General features: G+C 45.0%; 1 protein-coding gene across 3 annotated transcripts in view; it reads right to left on the reverse strand.

Moving 5' to 3' along the window:
- Nucleotides 1–24,544, reverse strand: part of Uvrag (UV radiation resistance associated) — a 277,558-nt gene that overhangs the window by 56,437 nt on the left and 196,577 nt on the right. For all 3 annotated transcript variants that reach the window (XM_076547989.1, XM_076547997.1, XM_076547992.1), the window contains one exon: nucleotides 5,256–5,334. In XM_076547989.1, coding sequence (XP_076404104.1) covers nucleotides 5,256–5,334 — 79 coding nt within the window. The remainder of the gene's footprint in view (nucleotides 1–5,255; nucleotides 5,335–24,544) is intronic.

Genomic DNA, 24,544 nt, shown 5'->3' on the forward strand with positions numbered 1-24,544 from the left:
TCTCATGTCAAGAGGCTGCTGTGTGAGAAAGCAGCCAGTCCAGCCTGCGACTCCCGTGCTTCTCGTGATACCTGGGTCCACAGGAGGGCTTCAGGTGAGGCCCCTTCCCATTACACAGACTGTTAGGAAGACACATCGAGATTTTATATATTCAACACACTCTACTGCTTCATTATGGCATTCTTTTAAAAAACTGGTTTTGTGTTTTGGGAAGACCGTTCAGTGGCTGAGAGCACTGGCCGCTCTAGCAGAGGACCCAGGTTTGAGTCTCAGCACCCAGACAAGAGTCTCACAACTACTTGTACCTCCAGTTCTAAAGGATCTGATGCCCTTTTCTGGCCTCCAAGGGCACCAGACATGGTATATTGGAACACATGTGTAAGTGTGTGTGTGTGTGTGTGTGCACATGTGTACACATAAGTGTGGAGACCTACAACTGATGTCAGGTGTCTGTAATCTCCATTTTATTTCCTAAGGCAGGATCTCCTGGCTAGTTTCTTTAGCTAGCCAGCTTGCACTGGGGATCTATCTAGTCTCTGCCTCCTGAGTGTTGGCCTGGCTTTTCTGTAGATGCTGGGGTTGTGAAGTCAGGTCTTTACACTCGTACACTGTGGTGGGAACAATGCCACACACTGTTCCTTACACTGCAATGGTTCATGTTCTGCAGGTGAACAAAGAGCTGGGCTTTCTCTCTGTCCTTCCTTCATGTGGAGCCACTGTCCTCAAAGCTAAAATGCGGCGAGGTCAGCTTCTTGTTGCTGTTACCCATAAGTAGATCTTCCAACACCTGTTTTGGTTTGGGTTTATTTAGTTGAAAAGGTCTCCTGTAGCTCAGGGTGGCCTGGAACTGCTCTGGAGGATGACCTTGAACTCTTCATTCTCCAGCCTCTACCTCCCCAGTGCCGGAGAAAGTGGATCAGAAGTTCAAGGGTATCTCCAGCTTCATACTGAGTTTGAGGCCAGCCTGGGCTATAGGATGCACCCCCAAGAGCAACATCCAAGCCAACCATTCCACAATCCAGATTTTAACCTCCCCAATGCAACCACACCAAAGCAAACACCAACCACAAGCCGTTTCCTGAACCCCTCAGTCCTCCCAGTTAGGAAGCTGTCACTGGACACGGCGGATCACCTCTTCCCTTCACAGACTCAGTTCTACTAGCTTCTAATCCTCCCCTTTCACTTTCTCCCCAGCCACCCGCCATCCCTGCTCCCATATTTAACTTCTTAACTGCTGCGCCGGCTCTCCAACCCCTATCTTCAGCTTCTAAATGTGACTTCCACTGCATGCCCATCTCTTTTCAGCTCTCTATAGTTCCATAGATCTGAACACCACATCCAGGTTGCTGTTCCCAGATTTCCATCTCCAGCACTGACTACAACACTGGATTCCAACCCATGTATCTATCCCTTTGCCTGCGTAATGAACCTATCTGGCAGTCTTGACAATCCCCTTTCCCCTTGATTCCCATCGTCAGTCCACGAATTCATCTCCCATAATGCATCTCCAATCCTCTCTTCACTTGTACTTAGCCTGTTGACCAGCAAGTAACTTTGCTTGTATATATCTCGTTCCCTGCAGTCCTCTAGAGCAGCGAGCCATGAGAATGAACCGCAACCATCCCTAGTTTCCATGTGAATTCAGAACTAGGCGGAGGTTTCCCTCTGTGCTCCCTAAGGTCCCCTCTGTTCCCTGGATCCCTGTCCTGTTACAATGCTTGGCCACACACACCTTCTTTTATAGAAAACCCACAAGCCCTTTCCTAGCCCAGGGCCTTTGCCCCTGCTGTTCCCGTGGCCTGAGGGAAGTTTCTGTGCCCTTCTTCTTTGCACAGCTGGCACAGCTGGTTTTCCAGCCAATCATCCATGCCTTAGCTCAACAGCCACTTCCTCAACAAGGCTTATTTGACAACTATCTGAAGCAAGTCCTTCTCAAGTTATTTTGTATTATACTACTTAATAATCTCTAATACTTCACTTACTATAATCTGAAATGCTTTTATTTACTGTATGCCTTCTCCCATTCAACTAGAAGTCTAATGAAGCAGGAATCTTTATTTCTTGGTGGTAGTGGGCAATGAACCCAGGGCCTTGAAACTTATTAGGCATGCGCTCTATTGACTGAGCTATATCCCCAACCACAGACAGCTCACTTTTTAAAAAAATCAGTGCTAATTATACTATGCTTGGAAGTATTCTTGGATTTTTTTTTTTTTTTGAGACTTGCACTAGCTCAAGCAGCCTAGAAATTACTATGTAGTCCAAGCTGGTCTTGAGCTCAGAGTGATCCTCCTGTCTCTGCCTCATAGGCTGCAATGCAGGACTTATGCATTGCCAGGCCATTTCTGCAGCATACCCTGCTGCCCAGGAGTGAAGGCTATCTCCTACTGAGGGGGTCTGGTTCTGGACAGAAGCATTTGGCTGGGCTGACTCACTCTCAATGATTGATCCAGCACACACCCCTCAGACTGCAGTGGCATGCAGAGGGCAAGCAGGTCGGCTGGGCTCTCTGCTCTTCTCAGGATACTTTAGGGGTTCTGCTTGAAGGTCTGTGCTGTTAAAACTCGGGCTGGACTGATCCCAAACCCTGAAGTAACAAATATTACCAAGTTCTGTCATTTCCTCCACCAGAAAAGTGGTTTTACTACTACTTCTGGTTGTGATGAAAGGTCCTATTGACTATTCAACTCCTCAACCAAGTTCTGGATGCGGTATTAAATGACTTCACTCCTTTTCTCTGGCGCTTTAACACATGCTAGTGCTTTCATCCACCTCCACTAACGTGGCTTGTAAATCATGGAGGTGGGGCTGCCTTAAGGCAGGACTTGTTCACATCTCTAGAGATGGGGTATAAACGAGACTGACTGAAAAGACAAATTCTTCTTTGACAGCATGCGTTAGTGTGTACAGATAATCCTTCCCAAGCTACACACATCTTATTGCTGTGAGGCTGGCTTACGAACCATAGTTATTAATAATTTTATTACAAATCGGAACACGGAAAAGTGATGCCAGTCAGGTCAAAACAAAAGAAACTTTCCCAAAGCTTCTTGAGGTCACAAATTTGCTAAAAGTTTCTTTTATGTGCTTAAAAGTGGCTTCTTGCACAAGATTTCAAATCTATGGAAGTCTGTTTTGAAGAAACAGAAAATGACACCAGAGAGCAAGCTACTTGTTTCCTAGGGCTAGAGTAGACAAGCTATTGCCTTCCCCTAAAGAATACAAAGTTGCGCCGGGCGTTGGTGGCGCACGCCTTTAATCCCAGCACTCGGGAGGCAGAGCCAGGCGGATCTCTGTGAGTTCGAGGCCAGCCTGGGCTACCAAGTGAGCTCCAGGAAAGGCGCAAAGCTACACAGAGAAACCCTGTCTCGAAAAACCAAAAAAAGAAAAAAAAAAAAAAAAAAAAAAGAATACAAAGTTGCACACACAATTGCTATAGGCAGGCTGCTTCTTAGGCAGATGAGAACATTAGTTGGGCACACTGTGGCCTGGGCTTGGGTAAGAAGTCAGAGGCTACTTGGAAAGTACTCCTAAGGAGTGATCCGTTTGAGAGCCAAAGCAGAGCGCTGACTTCCACGGCACAGAGGCAGCCTCCGCTGGACCTTCCAGCTGGGCTGCTCTTACATCTCTTTACACCACCTTTTCCATTTCTGCTGGGAACACGACATGTGTATGTGCATGCGTCCTTGAGTTTGAAGTGGATATATATTAATGAGAGATAGGCATACTGATTTATAAGATCCAGGCACTGCAGCCGGGCAGGTTGCATCCGGAAGCTTCCAAATCCAGTGCCTACGTGCACAGGGCAAAATACAGCAGCAGAAAGGGCAGGAGAGAAGAACATCTGGACTCAGACTGGACATGAGTTCTTCTAAACAGTGCCGCTTTTACTGCTGACGACCGCGACTCTGTCCCCACAGCTGAGCCCCCCTGGACACGCTGCCACAGTCCCTCGTTTGCCAATTTACTTCATCTTCCTTGGTGTGACAGTAGTCTGGGTGTTTCGGGACTAGACCAGCCTGCCAGTGTATGGTCTTTTCCATGGAGTGATACAACTGTGACAGGTGTGTGAGGCAGACAGCCCTGACATTGAAGTCCTGCTTTCTTGACAGAAATACTTAGCTGCCCAAAATAGGGGTGTGGGTGGGGTGGGGGACGAAAAGAGGGGCTCAAGGGAAGGTGAGTCATGGGCAAAGCCTGTGTGTGGCCGCTCACCCTGCTTGAAGTCGTGTGAGGGTGAGAGTGGTGTGATCCTGAGCATGCGGAGCTTGGGTTAGGAAGTAAATGTGCAAACTAGAAATAGGATCCAATTTCAGAAAAGGATAACGATCTTCATAAAAACCACATTTCAGAAAACCCAACATTAAACTGATGTTGTCCGAGGGGAAGAAAGGCAAAGATAACACAGATGGAAGAATCATTCCAGTCTGATCGGCCTTTAGATTCACGTGGAGAAAGGACAACTGAGGCTCGTAAAAAGCAAAGCATCACAACGCTTATTACTTCTATAAAACCGAAGGTCCGAGGACCCAGCTGACAATGTCTTTAAGGGACAGCAAACCGCGGCTACTCCACCAGGTGATATTGCAATCGGATGGATGTCCCAAGGAAGGGCGAGCGCTGAAGCAGGCCTTCCTCTGCAGCTAACAATTCCTGCAGCGTCCACCTCTTGAAGTAGCGCCAACTGCACTAACTAAAGAAATGCTGTGGGCTGCTTTCAGGACAACACAAACTCAGGCATCTGATACCCTTCCTATGGCCCGTGGACAACACTGTTTAAGGGCGACACTAACTGATGGGATGTTGAAAGAGCCACAAGAATCCAAGATGGGTTGGGAGGAACATGTGCTTGGTCTTTCCCTTTGGGCCCTGGGTAATGAGGTGAGGAGCCCATTATGGACTTGCCAAAAGTACTAAACTTTTACTCCATAAACAATAATGCAAAACGAGTCCCCAGAAGTGGTCTAGGAGAAGAAAGCTATTACCAATCGAGCAGCAGAGCCAAGGGATTGTTCAGACCACACACTCAAGCCCAAGCCTACCAAGAAGAACTCAGAAAAGGACGGTGAGAGTCAGAGATGGATTCCAGCGAATACCCACTGCTTCTCCAAGCTCATTTTAATGTCACAATAAGACTGTGGCCAACACACGGCATTGCCATGTACCTGGCTAAAGTGAAGGGCTGGCTGCAGTAGTTAACTATGGAGAGAGGGCGAACAGCGGAGTGAGTGAGAGGGAGGAGAAGAGCCACTTACCTGGGCAATGTTCTTGTTCAGAAGGTAGACACCATAATCAAACTGCAGCTTCTCCCCTCCCTTTGGATACAGCGGGAACCTAAGAAAGGTAAACAAAGATGAGAATTCTCAGGAACAGGTAAGCTGACCTCCACACTGTTGTCAAAGGCACAGGTTTTGTAGGTGCAGTACAAGCACCTTGTGATTGATTTAACCATGGACTTGGCTATGGCTGCTGCGATCTACTAAGATCGGTGTCAGAAACAACTGCCATCTTCCCACGGAGAGACTGAACACAAAACGGGTGCGGAAACACCAGTGACCTACACCTCCAAGGAGCTGAGTCTCTGCTTCCTGTTACGGGTCGGAATCTTACCATCCTAGGACAAAGATCCTCCAAGTATTCTAATACCCTGGCCTTGACATTTCAACTCCTAGAACTAAATGGGAAAGATAAGGGGAAACATCAGACTTAAAAACAATATATAAGGCTGTTTCTCTTTAGCTGTCCAGTCAACATCAATGCCAAGGATGAGCCAAAATTCATCTAAAATTCATCCCCTTTGCAAGGCCAGCTATATGGACTCAATATCTGCATGGCAATGTATTCCTGCCACCAAACTCAGGGATGACTGGACATTGTGACCTGCCTCACTGAGGCAGCAAGGCACAGGCTTGGGATCTCCTTAAGATGAGGCGTTATTTCAGGGAACATATTTCTCTCGTGAGGTCCCTTTCTTCCCCACGCACAATAGGAAGAAGTCAGTGTACACTCAGTTGTTTTGTCCCTCCCTCCCTGTCTCTCAAGATCAAGCATGAGTACAATGATCTGAAAGAGACTTCTCTACAGAGAGATCGGTCACCAGAGCTTCTTGCTGTTTTTTCTTAATGGCAGCCATGCTAACAGTGTGGTTTGAATTTGCACGATGGTCAAATTGTTGTTTGGCATTGTTTTAAATGTTTATTAGCCATTTCTAAATCATCTTTTGAGACTACCTGTTTAGTAGCCCATTTTTCTACACTGCTGGTAGGAATGCAAATGCTCTAGCCACTATGGAACTAAGTATAGAGGGTCTCAAAAAGCTACAAATGAAACTACCATTCTGGGTATCTCCCTGACCATGCTAGGTCAGCACAGCACAGACGTGCCTCCATTCCCATGTTTACTGCAGAACTACCCGCAACAGCCGAGTGATGGGATGCGCCCAGGCATCTGTCAGGTGAACGGGTAAAGAAGATGTGGTATACACACATTGGAACTTCATTCGGCCATCAAAAAGGACAATATCACGCTACTTGCCGGAGAATGACTGGGACAGGAAATCACTACAATAAATAAGCCAGGCACAGACAGACCAATGTCACCTCTTTATGGCTACACCAAAACATCTGCCTGTCTGTCCATCTGTCATCCATGATGAATGACATGAAAGAAGGAGACTGAGGGGAAGAAGGGAGGGCAAAGGATGGGGGGAGGGAGGGCACAGGAGGGGGGAGGGCACAGGAGGGGGGAGGGCACAGGAGGGGAGGGAGGGCACAGGAGGGAGGGAGGGCACAGGAGGGGAGGGAGGGCACAGGAGGGGAGGGAGGGCACAGGAGGGGAGGGAGGGAGGGCACAGGAGGGGAGGGAGGGCACAGGAGGGAGGGAGGGCACAGGAGGGAGGGAGGGCACAGGAGGGAGGGAGGGCACAGGAGGGGGGAGGGCACAGGAGGGGAGGGAGGGCACAGGAGGGGAGGGAGGGCACAGGAGGGAGGGAGGGCACAGGAGGGGAGGGAGGGCACAGGAGGGGAGGGAGGGCACAGGAGGGGAGGGAGGGCACAGGAGGGGAGGGAGGGCACAGAAGGGGAGGGAGGGAGGGCACAGGAGGGGGGAGGGAGGGCACAGGAGGGGAGGGAGGGCACAGGAGGGAGAGAGAGAGTGGAGTCAAAGTTCATGATATATTTGAAAGAAACTAACTGAAACCCAACATGACAAACACATATTAATTGAACACATATTAATTAAAAAAAAATCAACCCCAACTTAGAGTCATGCAGCAAATGCCACCTTGCTTGGTTCTGCAATGTGGAATTACTCTCAAGAATAACATAACCATAGTGAAATGAAGAGTGTGGAATAATTACAAACTTGATTGTCTCAACTGCCTGAAGAAAAAAGGCATTAAAAAAAAAGCCTGGAAGGGATAGTATTTTCAAATAAAATAAAGGAGGGAAATACAATTTAAAAGCTTTCTATTAAATTCTCAAGAGCCATGGTTTCATAGTATCCAAAAGGTAAATCTGATGTGCTGTAAAATTATAGGCATTGGGGAGTGAGCAAGGTCGTGAACTAAAAATTTACTAAAGGAAAACAAATGTTTTCAACACCCATCAAGAACACAGGGCTCAGCATTTAACTGGGACAGTAAAACATAAACTAGGACGTGTGTGTGTCCCCAGTGGAGAGGAACGAAAAGGACAGCAAAGGCGACCAGCAGTGTGACGCCAGTTTTGTTTGTTTGGTTGGTGTCTGCCAGGTGCCTGGGACCCAGCTGCACTCATGGTCTGGGGTGCTGGCAACTCCCCATCTGGGGACCCAACCATGGGGCTCTTTAGAGGAATCTGCCCACTGTAGGGTTATTCTATAAGCTACCCCACATAGGTAGACTCTCTGAACAGTTCTCCCAACCCAAAGTTATCTCCACGTTCAAGTTATAAATCCAGAAACTCCATATACCATAAGAGTAAATTGAGATCAGCTCACGCTGAAAACCAAACCTCTACATTTGTGAAAACTGGATCTCACAACATTTGACTTTATTATGACTGCTCTGGGACTTTGTGGAAAGAGCCATAAGGTATGTGTGTAACATTAAAACAAAACCAGAGAGTGATTAGAGCCAAAGGTTGGAACAGGGCAATGCTGAGAACAGACCAGGAGTCAGGACAGAGTTCACGTTTCATTCTCCTTCTACATTCTTAATGGGTCACTTCAAGGTGAACACTTTGTTTATAACGTCCACATTCATCTCCTGTTGCAGAGGCACATGGGTATCTAGACCTCCTCAGCAACCTAGAAAGGTGGAGGCCACTACAAACGTAAGCCTATCACCATCAGGGCGTAAGATAGGAACCCAAGACTTTATTAAAACCAAAGGCTTTATTAAAACCAAAGGCTTTATTTCAATTACATTTGCAAGTCATGGACAGCTTAGACAGAACTCAGCCAAAAGGGACTTATTATAGGAGAGTATTACAGCCAGCGTGGTGAGACATGCCTGTGAACCCCAGTGCCTAGGAGGATTGCAAATTCAAGGTCGGTATGGGCTACATAGCAAGACTTGTCTCAAAAAAACCCAATCAGCCAAACAAAAAACAGGAAGGAAAGGATAGCATTAAATAACTGTACGCTGAAACATATATTTACTATTAATATATTCGATATGGATTATTAATACCACACACAACTAATAGCCAATATTAAGTTATTTTCCAACTTAAAAACATTTCCAAGTTCTATTAGGATTGCACCTACTGTGAAAATCACAGAAGCAGAAAGCAATGGCCGCAGCGTATGTGGGAGAAGTCCACCTGAGGTCCGTACCACTGGCGCCTGGTCACTGGCGCCTGGCGGGGGAGGAGGTGGCTTCGGTCCAGGAGCCTATCTTGTCTCCCATGCCTGTTCTCACCACTTTGAGTGATCACACATCCTAATGCACCTGCACACTTCCTTCTCCCAGTCACTTCAGTTTGTAATTTTGCACATACTGTGTGATTATTTGATTAATTCATGTCTCTCTTAGTACATGGCTCCGCATACTAATATATCTCCCTTAGTACATGGCTAACTCTCAAAGGATAGACACTGGTTCTTTTGTTGTTGATGTTTTTTCCAGACAACTGACCTAAAACTTACTATGTAGCTCAGGCTGGCCTCAAAATCCAGGCAATCCTCCTGGCTTCAGCCTCCTGAGTATTAAGATTATAAGCATGAGCTATATTGTGACCAGCTTAGAGACAGGTTTGATTCTGTTCTTCTTTTGCTTTTACTAACAGACACTAAACAAATAGTTTTTGAATTAAAGAAACAGATGATGTGTGCAAATGATTTGGAGCTCATCCTACAGGGCCATTTCAAAATGAGGGCAGATCTGAGACAGGACTTCCAGATGCTAATGTGGTCCCTGTGGGATTAGCCGCGAGGCTAAACCTGGGAATGACTGGGCAAGTGACAAGCGCTCGACTTGACTTTGCAACAGTGTCACTATTATTGCAAAGAAACCGATGCCTTGGTCACCTGTTTAGTTAGTGGAAGAGACATGACCTCATTGCTTGGTCTTCAGGGATAAATGCAGCATTCTCTCTTGCTCTGTGTCCGTCAGAGGCACACCCAGGATGACTGATCAGGAGAACGTCAGCCAGCTGAGAGCAAGGATGGAAGGAACAGGGGTGTTCATCTTGGTGGATGGGGGCGTCAGCACCTTCAGACACACAGCAGGGGGTCTGCTCTACCTGGCTTTGGGCATCGGGGAGTGAAGTGCACGCTGGCTTGATCTCACCACAGCCACTCAAAACCATAGAAGTCTTGGGTACAGGTGATCAGTTAGAAATGGGGGAACATATGAAGGACGGAGGATGGAACGGTGGCCTCCCAGAAAGTAGGATCCTAATTCCCAGAACCTGTGAGCATGGCCTATATTTGGAAAAGGGGTCCCAAAATAGTTTTTAAAAAAAATCTCAGGATGAGATCACCTTGATTATCCAGGTGTGCCTTGAATCCAGCAGGTGTGCTTATAAGGGAATGGCCAAAGAGAGATCATGTGGCCTTATAGCCATAGCCAGGAAATGTCTAGAAGCTTGGAAACGGGAAAGAAAGGTGGGTGGCCCTACTGACACCTTGATTTTGGATTTTAGGCATCCATGAGAGATACATTTCTGCTGTTTTAAGCCATAAAGTTTGTGGTAATTGATGAAAGCCCTAGAAACCACCATGGGAGGAAACGCTGGCTTCCCACCAACAGAATGAGACACAGCCTTTCCCCAGCATCAAGGCTCTGTAAGTGCACGTGTGGATCTAAACGCAGAACCATTTCATTTTCCTTCAGAAACCCAGAAAGCATTTCAAAACTACAATGCCTAAGGCACATCTGGACGGGCATTGGCTAGGGTTGGAATGCAGACTACTACTGAGTGCGCTAGGAAGGGTTCCTGAAAAGAAGCCTGTGTGTTTGGTCTGACGCAGAGCCCTTGGCCTCCTGCATTAAGTTCACACATACATAAACACCACCTACAGAGCCAGGCACGATGGTGGGTGTCTCCAATCCCAGTACCCCAGGGCTGCAGCAGCCTTGGGTTCAAGGCAAACCTAGGCTACTTAGAGACCCTTTTTCTTAAAAACAAAACAAAAAACAAACACAGAGACATAATACACAAAGACTATGTGATACTCACCTTAGGAAAATATTTTAAAAGGAAGTGATTTTTTGAAACTTTCTTATTTAAGAAAATTATTATAAGCACGTACTTCTCCCTCAACACCAGCAATTTTTCTGTTTTGTAAACAAAGAACTCTGAATTGGTGACAGTTTCTTGCTCCCGTTCTCAGACTCACATCCAGGCTAGGTTTTTGACACAAGGTGGGAGCTGAGATGCCGTGGGAACTGCTTTACTCTTACTATGCATTTAAGATCACATCGGTCCGCTGTGTTTGTAGGAAGCATGACAACATTTAATATATTCTGAGGACATGACTACCTCACAGGGAACACACTGTCTCCTGTCTGTATTAGCTTTTCATCACAACTTTTCTCCTGGGCTTAGAGTGACATTCAACTCAAGCAAGTCTGACCTTACTCTAGAATTGCCTGGGTGAGGGGGCTTCAGTGCATGCCTCTAGGGGATTATCTTCATTGTATGGAGCTGGGAAGAACTGCCTACTGTGGGTGGTACCCACCATTCCCTGGCTGGGCTTAGACTGTGTAAGTGAAGGAGGAGCTTGTGAGACTAGACAGTCTTTTCTGTTATAACCAACTTTTTTTTTTTTTTTTTGGTTTTTCGAGACAGGACCTAATGGACTACCTCAACTCACTCTGGCAGGCCAGTGACATGGAGAGTAACTGGCATCTCAGAAAAAAAAAAAGGAAAAAGAAAACTAACTAAAGCAAAACTGGAGTTTCAGCCCAAGAATATAAAGCTCACTTTTCAAAAATTAATTTTTATTTTATGTGTATGGATGTTTTTGTCTGCATGTATGTCTGTTACCGTGTGCATGTCTGGTGTCCACAGAGGCCAGGAGAGGGCGCTGTAGTCCTTGGAAATGGTTGTGAGCTGCCATGTGGGTGCTGGGAATTGAAACTGGGTCCTCTGGAAGAGCAGTCAATGCTCTTAACCACTGAGCCATCTCTCCAGCCTCAAAGTTCACTTTTAAAAAGATATATTTTTCCAAACAAGTCCTCTTAAACCAACTATAATAACTTCGAGTCAGTTCTGGCAAACTTAGGCCAGCCCGTTGCACTGACTCCTGTGGGAAAATTAGGGAGACAGGCGGTGACACTGGGTACAAGCTAGCAGTCCTGGGTTGGCTTTGCTAAATCTTGAAGCTATATGGACTTCAAATAAACAACAACAATAACTACTACTACTACTTCTACAACTAATAATAATCAAAACATAAAACCAAGACTAACAAATTACACCAAATTCTCTAGGGGAAAAGAAAAGGAAAAATGCCACCAGCACACCTCTATAGAGCCTTCCCTCATTATTTAGAAAGAGCTGACCAAATGTTAAAACTACATTGATCCATACTAAATTGGAGATCCACAGATCTATACTGGGTAGCTGTAAGACAGAGGCAAAGTACTAACTTGACAATAACCAAGGATTGCTTACTTTTCCAGGACTAAGCAGAGAGCGTGAGGTTAACGAACTTGGCAACATGGCTGATGCCTGGCCCGTGACACTGAGGTGAGGCCAGAGAGAGGCTGCAGGGAACAGAGATGGGGATGGCGGGCTGCAGAGGTTCACTCGGACTGGAAAAATACTTCAGCGTGTGTTTCTATGTCATAGGGTCACATTTATTAACCAACCCAAAAACTAATCCTCTAAAAACATTTAAAAATAGTATTTCTACTTCCATTTGCCATCTGTTACTCTAATTCATTTTCAAGTTTCATTGTTTTAAGTTTCTTTTTAGTTGGGTGTGTCTGTGTGCATACATGCACGCTTGTGTGTTTGCACCACAGCCCTCATGTGGAGGTCAGAGGTCAACTTGGTAACAGTCACTTTCCCTCCATTTCTAAGCGTGCTCTAGGGAATGAACCAAGTGGTCAGGCGTGGAGGAAGGCACCTTAACCCACTGAGCATTTTGCTGGTCCTTTGTGGTTTAAATTTTTAGTCTGAGGGCTATTTATCATCCTCCAATGAATGACAGTGTTATTTTAAGCTTGCTAATCAATTTAAGGTGGCAGAGAAAGCCATATATATCCAGTGCTCTGGGCTAAAGTTAACACGAGGAAGAGTAGGAGCTGAACAAAGGATTCCTCTGACTCTGTTCCCCATAGCTGAATCAATCTCTGAAAGATCAGCTCTGATTACACACCCACTCTTCTCTTAGACCTATAAAAGACTGTGCACTGTACCTGAAATAAAGTGCACTCTGCACAGCCCAGCCCGGAGGGGCCCAGAACCACTCTATCCAGTGGTTCCTGTGATCACACATAAACCATTCTGTGCTCAGCAGGTCCCAGTGACTGTCCTTCCCTCTGTCCCTTCAACATGCCAAATTTGTTCCCTACCTTGGGAGTTTTGAATTCTTATTTCCTCTGTCTCAGAGTTTTTTCCGCTGTCATCCCAGAGCAGATACTGTCATGCCATTCTGGCCACTGATTAAAGTCACCTTCAGAGAGGCCTTCACATCTAAAAGCATTCTTCAGGAAAATGGACAGATCAGAGCGGTCAGGCTTACTCATCAGCTTTAACACTGCTGAGGCAAGCACAGCTGGATGCGATGGCCTTCCAGATGTGACACAACAGGAAGTATCAGTAATGCCAGGAGAACACAATCATGGAAAAATCTTATCCAGGTCCTTCAGGAGGCTTAGGGGAAAATACGTTAAATGATAACAAAAGAATGTAACCAGTGAAATTCAAAATGTGGGTGCTCTAATGGAGAGGCTGTATGTTTAATTTCAACAAGAAAAAAATGGGAGGAAAAGTACAGGAGAGAAACACCAAATGAAAGCAGACTTAAGATGTGGAGCAACTGAAGACATACACACACTGTAACACACGCTGTAATACACTGTAATACAACTGAAGACATACACACACTGTAACACACGCTGTAATACACTGTAATACAACTGAAGACATACACACACTGTAACACACGCTGTAATACACTGTAATACAACTGAAGACATACACACACTGTAACACACGCTGTAATACACTGTAATACAACTGAAGACATACACACACTGTAACACACGCTGTAATACACTGTAATACAACTGAAGACATACACACGCTGTAACACACGCTGTAACACACGCTGTAATACACTAACACAACTGAAGACACACACTGTAATAAATGCTGTAATACACTAATACAACTGCAGGCATACACTGTAATAAACACTGTAATACACTAATACAACTGAAGACACACACTGTAATAAATGCTGTAATACACTAATACAACTGCAGGCATACACTGTAACACATGCTGTAACACACTGTAATGCAACTGCAGGCATACACTGTAACACACACTGTAATACAATTGCAGGCATACACTGTAACACACACTGTAATACAACTGCAGGCATACACACACTGTAACACACTGTAATGCAACTGCAGGCGTACACTGTAACACACTGTAACACAACTGCAGGCATACACTAACACACACTGTAATACAATTGCAGGCATACACACACTGTCACACACTGTAATGCAACTGCAGGCGTACACTGTAATACAACTGCAGGCATACACTAACACACAGTGTGGAGAAAGGCCTACTATAAAGCCAGACACAAGCACACAATGTCCAACTCTAAAGATGATTTTACAACTACAACCAAGCAAACGGGAAACATCTGCACATAAAAGCTGTGTACAGAAATGTGCCCGGCAGCTTTGTTCATAATGCTGAAAAACAGGGAACAGCATTCATCATTAAGAACGTGGACAAACAGGTCTATTCACACAATGAACTACTCTAAATAGCTCAAAGGAAATGTGCTACCGCTACACACAACAGCGTGAGTGAAGCTACAAACATACCAAGTGAAGGAAGCTTACACAGAAAGGTTCATATTGCTATCTGTGGTTGACTAACGGCTGCCTGGAGGACTGTCAAACACAGTGATTGACGGCAGGCAGGCAGGGGATGCTTCTGGGCAGGTTTAATGTTCTGTATCTGAACAGGAATTGGATTGCACAGATATTTACATCTAAGGATCTCAGAGATGGTTCATTTAATATATATATGCATCTCACAGTATCTAAGTTTTACCTCAAGGTAAAGAAATCCTGGCCCTCTAGTAAAGCCCTTGCACGAGGTGGAGCATTGGAGCAAAGCCATGTGGCATCGAAATGAACGTGCTGGCAGGTAAGCAGAGGGACGGGTAAGTGCCAAGACTAATAACCGAGTAGATACAGCGAAATGTTAACCAGAGGTGTACTGATGTCCCTGTGAAAACTCCTTCAGCTTTTTTGTATATTCAGCCATTTTTTGTAAAAAGAAAATTGTGGTATAAAACGTAAATAAAGTAAAGAAGTCTTTAGGCAGAGGCAAATGATAAGAGAAAATTTTAAATATGACAGAGAATGGATTTCCAAAGCTTGGCTTCTACTTCTGTCAGTGAGAAACTGAATAAACACCTGTTGACATTGCTTCCTAGAAGGAGGAGAGCAAGCCACACTGGCCTCCCACCCAGACATCCTGGCCACTCCCTCCTCCCCTCCCAGTCATTTGCATGTAATTCTAACTTAGCAGGCTGAGCTGGGCCAGGTGGTGGTAGAGTACACTGTGGGCAAGTCATCTATGCTGGGGTGACACTTTCCAGTGGTGCAGCTGCTTTGGGGTCACCATGCTTCTGTGAGTAACCCTCAATCATTCTCTGTAAATTAGTCCAATAAATGCATCATTTCCCAAAAAGAAACTGAACATGTACTCCACTGATATCCATAAGCAGTAAATACTCTAGTGTCGTGACTCATAAGCATGGGCTACTGCACAAACAGAAGAACAATACAAACTAGAAATTTACAGTATGAAAGTGGAAATGCTTTTAAAAACAGGAGACATTAGCAACTAAAGGAAATATAAAGACTCCTTTGGTTTTAGAATTGGAGAAATCAAGCAAACAATAAAGGTCATGGAGGGCTAGAGAGATGGCTCAGAGGTTAAGAGCACTGGCTGCTCTTCCAGAGGCCCTAAGTTGAATTCCCAGCACCCACAGGTGGCTCACAACTATCTGTAATGAGATCTGGTGCCCTCTTCTGGCCTGCAGGCATACATGCAGGCAGAACACTGTATACATAACAAATAAATAAATCTTAAAAAAAGTCATGGAATGATTGGAGAAGTATGAGCTAATAGTTATTTGACAACACTAAGGAACTTTTTTGTAACCTATGATGGTGGCATAACACTATATTAGAAACTTATCTTTTAGACTACAGACATGTTGAAATATTTATGAATAAAATGTTACAATAGCCAGGGTTTATTTAGAAATAATTCACTTGGATGGAGAGAATAAGAATACAGATAAAAAAAGATGAATGAGTGTACCTAATTATTATAGCTGGGCTTAAGGGTATGTTACACCATTTTCTCTACTTTTGTATATGTGCTTCAAGTTTTCCTTCCGTAGTAAAAGTCGATTCAAAAGAAAACAATAGCCCTTCAGTTCACTCTATCATCTGTTTCTCATTTGAGTCCATTTCCTTCCACCAGAACGTATGCTCTGGGAAGGCACACGTTTTTATCTGTGTTGTTTATTATATTTCTAGTATTTAGGCTGCTTTTTTATAGTTGAGAAAGTCAATAAATGTTGTTGAAAAATGAAAGCATCAAAATCCACTTATGCCATGATTATCCCTTGTTGGCTACATTATAGTCTTGCTTCCATATTTCATAGGTTCCTGATCATGTGCTGGACATCTTTATCTAAATGTCCCATAAAAATGTCAACTTCCCCATGTTCAAAATTGAGTGTTATCTTATCCTAGAGGCATGAGGTAATGGCTTTTCTTCTCTGTCCCTGTAGTGTCCTATGGACAGTTATTCCCAAACCTTAGGATGGAATAAGTATGCTGCTTGCCCCTCTTCATATAGAGAGTGGAGCTCTCTTGCAGAACTCAGGATATACCATCTTACTCTAACTCATGCCAACAGGAATGGAATCAGTTTTTTGATAATTCTCCCAGTGTCGAATGAGTCAACAAAACCTTACTTAAAAGTTAACAAGTTAAAAACAGTGACTAGAAGTCCTAAAAGAACAAGTTACAAGGGAAAAGGAAAGAAAACATGGAGGGACCACTGCAGTACCCGAAGGCCTGTGGTTTGAACAGCACAGTGGCTGCAGAGGGAGGCAAGTGGCTTGTGTCTCCCGTGTTGAGGATGAGGCCAAATGATTTGCTGATAGACTTGATATGAGGTGTGAGAGGCAGACTCAAAGATGGGTAAGCAGCAGGCAGAATGGGGGTCTCATCCTATCCGAGTGTAGGGGACACTGAAAGGAAAGCTAGGGGCTTTATGGGGATATTGGGCAGGTCTGGGACCTGAGAGAACAGGGTTCTTCTGTAAACCACAGGAAATGTATAGGCAGAGTTTTTAGTCAGGACTGGATGGAGACTTATTATTAATTATAAATGCTTCGACCAATAGCTTAGGCTTGTTACTAACTAGCTCTTACATCTTAAATTAACCCATATTTTTTATCTACATTCTACCATGTGGCAGTACCTCTTTTCAGCACAGCAAGTTCATCTTGCTTCTCTCCGTGCCCTGGCAACTCCACCTTCCTTCCCAGTGTTTTCTCAGTCTGGCTTTCCCACCTAACCTCTTCCTGCCTAGCTGTTGGCCAGTTAGCTCTTTATTAAACCAATGAGAGCAACACATCTTCACAGTATATAAAAGGATTATTTCACAGCAGAAATCCATTCTTTACGCATGGGTGTAATGGAGTTGGGTTCTGAGTTGTTTGTTTTTAGGCAGGCTCTCATTGTATTCCAGACTAGACCTGTATTCTCCAAGAAGATAGCCTTGAATTTCCGATTCTGCTGACTCTACCTCCTGAGTTCTGGGATGGTTTATGGTGCTGGAATCCAACCTAGCACATCCTGCATGCTAGAAAAGCACTTTACAAAATGGGCAATCTCCCCAGCCTGGGATGTAGATTTTAGTTTTTTAAATTTTAATTAAAGAATTTTTCATACGATATGTTTTGGTGATGTTCTTTCCCTTCTCAACTCCTCCCTGACCCCTCCCTAACCATCAGCCATACATCTTTTTCTCTTTTAAAACTGAAAGAGATGCAAAACAAAACCAAGTTCTCTATACTGGGATTCTGTCTGGTTTGAAGCTGCACAGATCTCATGCATGCTGTCATAGCTCTGTGGGTTCATATGTACACCAGCTCTTTAAAGAGTGTTTTTGGCTACAGTGTGGTAAAAGGGAATAAGACCTGTTTTACAGTCTGTTGTAATGTTCCAGGCCAAAAGTGAAAACCATTTTGATTAGAGTTCCAGGGGTAGAAAGGCAGATACGTTCTGAGCTCTGATTTGTGAGTAGAACTAGAAGAATTTTGTGATGACTGCTATGATGGCAAAAAGGGGGCTGAGTGTGGGAGCACACACCTGTAATATCAGACTCGAGAAGTGGAAGCAGGAGGATTGTGAGTTTGAGCTGGGCTATATGGCAATACTCTGTCTCAAAACTCCTGTCCTTTAAAAAAAAAAAAAGGCAAAGAGGAAGGAAATGACCCTTCAGTTTGTCCTCTGAGAAACCAGGCAGATGGTAGTTGTCTATAAACTGACCATTTTGAATATATTGTATATAACGAGTATATATTATATATCTTGAATTATATACAAGTGCATATATCTTAAAATGGTCAGAGGAAGGACCAGATGAACACAAATATACACTGTATATATCCATCATATACAATATATTCAAGATATATACATATATGTGTACGTATCTTGAATCTATTTGGGGGAGAAATTGAGGTGAAAGTAGCAATTAATAGACATTAGGTGGAAACCAAAACCACAAGTATGAATGGGAGGGCCTGAAGAGCCACCTCATAGAGCCAAGTTTCAGAGCCCTGCGGATGTCAATCAATGCTTGGAAAATGAAAGGCGACTCTGAAAGGCCTGGCTGTAAGGTATGAGGCAAGCGGAGCAGCCCAGGGAAAGCAGGACCTCAAGGAGGAGGCTGTCAACACTCCACAGTGCTCAGAGGCTGTGCAACAGGAAGCTAGCTGCCTGCTGGATTTAGCTGCGTGAGCTAACACAGTTTGGTGGGTGGCTTTGGCAGTGTGGGGAGAGTCTCAGTGTAGGGGGACAGTCTAGTGTGAGCCCATGAGTGGCTGGAGGGGAGACAATGGAGATGACAAGCTTGACATGGGAAGGAGAGCTCAGCCAGCAGAGGGACACCGCGAGACACAGCAGAGGGGCTGTTCCAAGGCTCCCCGTGTCACAGGATGAGACCAAGCAGAGTCTTAGATGGTGTTGGGACAACTCTCCCACTAACACAGGAAGGACGGAAGAGAACCATTTCTATGGATGCAGTACTTAATTCACCAAATTCCAACAAACTGTTACTGGGTGCAGATTAGTTTTTCTGTCAACTTGACACAAGCTACAGTCATTTGGGGAGAGGAAACCTCAATTGAGAAAATGCCTGATTGGTCTGCAGGCAAATGTGTGGGGCATATCCTTGATTAATGATTGATGTGGGGGTGCTACTGTGGAATAATCTTCTTGTAAACTGTAAAGATTTGTCACTTAAATTAGTTTAATAAAACACTGGCCGGTGGTAGTGGCGCACACCTTTAATCCCAGCACTCAGGAGGCAGAGCCAGGCAGATCTCTGTGAGTTCGAGGCCAGCCTGGTGTACAGAGAGAGATCCAGGACAGGCACCAAAACAACACAGAGAAACTGTCTCGGGAACAAACAAACAAACAAACAAATAAATAAACAAAATAAAAATAAAACACTGATTGGCCAGTAGCCAGGCAGGAAATACAGGTGAGGCAATCAAACTAAGGATGCTGGGATGAAGAAGTATGGAGTCATGAGAGATGCCAGTAGACACAGGGGAAACAGGACATGTAGAAAATGAGATAAGAAGTCATGAGCCACATGGCAGAGAGTAGATAAAAAATATGGGTTAATTTAAAGTGTAAGAGTTAGCTAGTAACAAGCCTGAGCTATCAGCTGAGCATTTATAATTAATGTTAAGACTCAGTGTGGCTGAAGACAGCTTATGTTGGAGAGGATATGGAGCAAGGGGAACACTTCTCCACTGTTGGTGTAAGTGCAAACTTGTACAGCCACTTTGGAAATCAGTATGGCGGTTTCTCAGAAAATTGGTAATCAATCTTCCTCAAGACCCAGCTATACTACTCTTGGGCATATACCCAAGGAATACTCAATCATATCACAAGGACACATGCTCAACTATGTTCATAGTAGCATTATTTGTAATAGCCAGAACCTGGAAACAACCTAGATGCCCCTTAACCAAAGAGTGGATTAAGAAAATGTGGTACATATATATATATACACAATGGAGTACTATTCAGCAGTAAAAAAACAATGCCATCATGAAATTTGCAGGCAAATGGATAGAACTAGAAAATATCAACCTGAGTGAGGTAACCCAGACTCAGAAGGACAAACAAGGTATGTACTCACTCATAAGTGGATACTAGATGTAAAGCAAAGGATAACCAGTCTATAACCCATAGCTCCAGAAAAGCTAGCTAACAAGAAGGACCTAAAGAGGGACACATGGATCACCCTGGGAAGGGGAAATAGATGAGATCTCCATGAGTAAACTGGGGATGAGGGGTGGGCAATGGAGGGTAGGGGATAGGGGATGAGAACATAAGGGAACAAACAAGATGGTCAAACTGTAACAGGGATGGAGTGGAAGAGCAATGAAAGAGATATCATGATAGTGGGAGACATCATGGGGATAGGGAGAAACTGGGTGCTAGGGAAGTTCCCAAGAATCCCCAAAGATGAACCTAGCTTAGGCTACTAGCAATAGTGGAGAGGGTGCCTGTGCTGGCTTACCCCAGTTATCAGATCGGTGAATACCCTGTCATCATAGAGCCTTCATCCAGTAACTGATGGAAGCAGATGCAGAGATCCACAGCCAAACACCAGGCTGAGCTCCAGAAGTCCAGTCAAAGAGAGGGAAGAGAGATTCTATGAGCAAGTGCATCAGGATCATGATAGGGAAAACCTACAGAGACAACCAAACCAAGCTAGTGGGAACTCATGAAATTTAGATCAAGAGCTGTGGAGCCTGCATGGGACTGGACTAGGCCCTCTGCATATCGAGACAGTTGTGTAGCTTGATCTGCTTGGGCCCCCTGGCAGAAGGATCAGGATCCATCCCTAGTGCATGAGCAGGCTTTTTGGAGCCCACTACCTATGATTAGACACCTCACATAGCCTTGAGGCAGGGGGAGGTGTGGTGGTATTGTGTTCCCCGAAATATTGTGTACCCTAATAAACTTATCTGGGGTCAGAGACAGAACACTCACAATATTAAACATAGAGGATAGGCAGTGGTAGCACACGCCTTTAATCCCAGCACTTGGGAGGCAGAGCTAGGCAGAAATCCATGTGTTCAAGGATACAGCCAAGCATGGTTATTCACGCCTTTAATCCCAGAAAGCAAGCCTTTAATCCCAGGGAGTGAGGCAGAAAGCAGAAAGATATATAAGGCGTGAGGACCAGAAACTAGAGGCATTTTGCCTGGTTAAGCATTTGGCCTGGTTAAGCATTCAGGCTTTTGAGCAGCAGTTCAGCTGAGACCCATTTTGGATGAGGACTCAGAGGCCTCCAGTCTGAGGAAACAAGATGAGCTGAGGATCCAGCGAGGTGAGGTAGCTGTGGCTTGTTTTGGTTCTCTGATCTTCCAGTTCACCCCAATACCTGGCTCAGGTTTGATTTTATTAATAAAGACTCTTTAAGATTCCTGCTACAGGGAGGGGCTTGGACCTGCCTCTACTAAATGTCCCTCCCCATGGGAGGACTTACCTTCTTGTAGGAGGGAATGGAGGGTGGGTTAGGAGGGGGAGGCTGGAGGGGTGGGAGGAGGGAGGAGGGGAATCTTTGATTGGTATGTAAAATGAATTAAAAACATTTCTTAATAATAAAAAAAAGACTCAGTGTAGTTATTCAGAAGCTGGCTGGTAGGACAGGAAAACTCTGCCTACATGGTGCCACCCTGGGCATACGGTCCTGGGGTGTATAAGAGGGCAGGCTAAGTGAGGCATGAGGAACAAGCCAGTAAGCAGTGTTCCTCCATGGTCTCTGCTTCAGTTTTCGTCCTAAGTTCCTGCTGGGGGATATTTGTACACTGTGTGAAGATTTATTGCTGTGATTGGTGTAATAAGCTGAACAGCCAACAGCTAGGCAGGAGGTATAGGTGGGACTTCCGGGCAGACAGAGACCTCTGGGAAGAAGAAAGGCAGAGTCGCCAGACTCAGAGGAAGCAGGATGGACAGTACGGAGGTGAGGTAATGCCACGTGGCAGAACATAGATTAGTATAAATGGGCTAATTTAAGTTGTAAGAGCCAGTTGAGAACAAGCCTAAGCTAAGGCCGAGCTTTCATAACTAATAGTAAGTCTCCCTGTTGTTATTTGCCAGCTGGCGGCTCTGCCGAGGAAGTACTGCTACAAGTTCCTGCTTTGGTTTAGCTCAGTGATGGACTGTAAGCCATAAGCCAAATAAACTCTTTCTTCCCCAAATTTCCATTGCTTCTACCACAGCACCAGAAAGCCAATTAGGCCATATTGTGCGCCAGGTAAAAATGCTATCTGGGAGAGATATAGTTGGGCAAGCAGATGGGGGGAAGCTTAGACTCCAACAGAGTAGTCAGGCACTGCTCACTTAACCATGCCAGCAAATGTGCAATTCATAAAGCACTCTAGAGCAAGAAACGCTACCTCAGAGAGGAAGGGGAGGCGGCAGAGAAAACGTGACTAGCTGAGACCTCCAAGAGGCAGGAACTAAAGGAGGGATGCCCAGTCAGGGGAAGCACGCTGTTCTCCAGGAACGGAGAGACAACCAGTAAAGGTGGAGAGGGGATGCATGGCAAGGGACAGGCAGACGAAGACACAGACAGGCCAGACACAAGCCCTAAGTCCGTGAGGTTACAACCTGACTGAGAAACAGAGGGGCAAGGGTGCCAGGGGACACCAGGGAGCAGTTACCCTCTGCCTCCTTTGGCTGAAGAAAGACAATAATGAAAGATGGTATGTGCCAATTAAAGAGACAGATGCGCTGTGATAGGGAACAAGATGTAAGCTTGGAACTTCCAAAGAGGACATCATGATGAGAGGGTTTCAGACCGGAGCCAAGGCTGAGCACGACACTTGGACAGGGCTCTACTACAAAGAGAATGGGTTTCAGAGAAATCAAAGTCCACATATTTCATAAGGCTAAAAATACCCCACCCTCAAAATAACTTGGTGAAGGTGGCAGGGCCGTGGAAACTGCTAACGAACTCAGTATCAATTTCCTTAGAGCAGCAAGCCTCCCAGATTCCACACCCCTTTTATAACCTGAAAAATAGTCCAAAGGCAAAGTTCAGTGAACAGAACATAATTAAAGGATGGAAAACCTGTCTTTTTTAATAGTCAGTTTTGTAAAATAAAATTTCTGCCAAGTAAATCAGAAATCACATTCCACAACATTAACAGCCACCTTGCATTTGCCTAGCTTTAGCAGCACCTGTTTCCCACAAAAATCTGTAAATGCTAAAAAAAATAAAAAAAGAAACTCGACAATTAAAGCATACAAGGTACATAAACACTCAGCAAGGCCAGAAGACATTTCCATCTGGAACATAAATGCAGAAGAAAAGCCATTCAGCATTTCCAGTGTCTAAGACAACCCTTCCCGATGGGGTCTGCGATGCAGGTTTGTTTATTAAACAGCTCAGGTCTCCTAACACACATTCCCCGAAAGCCAGTTCCCTACACGGTGCTGGTAACACAACAGGGGGCTTAATCCCCTGTATGAAAATTATTTATCCAAAACCTTCTTTAAGCGGAGAAAGGAGAAAAACAGAGAGGCTGAGGCATAATCAATTAAGGCTCTGAGCCAGAGGGGAAGCAGACCAGGCCTTAGCTTTGCTATCGGCGTGAGGGCACTCTGCTCCAAGTCAGCACCCCAAACTCACAAGCTTTCAGGGTCCAAAGGAGACTCCCACAAAATATCTGGATTCGCCACACCTCCCAGGAAAGTCAGCACTTGGGGACCATTATCTCCATCAGGACCAGCTTCATTCCCACCTCCCTCCCTCCCCCATCTGTAGGTGCCTCAAGGAGACACCCATATTTTATTCCTTTTATTGCTTCTGCGTTACAAGGCATTTTTATGCACCTGGCACGTTTTAGCCCATAATTCATTGTTCACACAAATGTCTTGTCTCCTCAGTCAGTGAGAATATAATCTCTTTAAGGACATGGCTGGTTAAGCTGAAGTTCTCAGTGGGTGTTAAAGACACCCATCTAAACAAATGATAGGATGAACACATCAGACAAACACCAACTGAGAAATATCTAGGCGACCACAGCCTTGTGAATTCCAAACAAGCCATGAGGGCCAGAGATTTTAAGATTTGGAAATATTTCCATCATTCGTTCTTTAATACTCCTCTAGACAACCAACCTTGTTTTTACATAACACACACACACACACACACACACACACACACACACACACACACACTGCTGAGGGCACAGCAGTGAACTCAGCACACACCAGCATCCACGATCCTGATCTTTCCCCCACATTCCATGGTGGTCACTTGGGTCCCACTCACCTTGCTCCCCATTTGCCCAGTATAATTCCTAACCCAGCACCTTTCACACTCGAGTATAACTTGCCTGTGGATCCCTTGAATCTTACACAGGATTGTATACAGTGAGCTACAGTCTTCCTGAGACTACATCCAGTTTCTCGAGCGCTATTTTGGGAGCTTATGTTTTGTGGAGAGGAGGGGAGAGAATGTATGGATGGATGAGGGAGGCGCAGGGATGTTAGCCCACA

Source organism: Peromyscus maniculatus, chromosome 1 (assembly GCF_049852395.1).
Source record: "Peromyscus maniculatus bairdii isolate BWxNUB_F1_BW_parent chromosome 1, HU_Pman_BW_mat_3.1, whole genome shotgun sequence".
Lineage (NCBI taxonomy): Eukaryota > Metazoa > Chordata > Mammalia > Rodentia > Cricetidae > Peromyscus > Peromyscus maniculatus.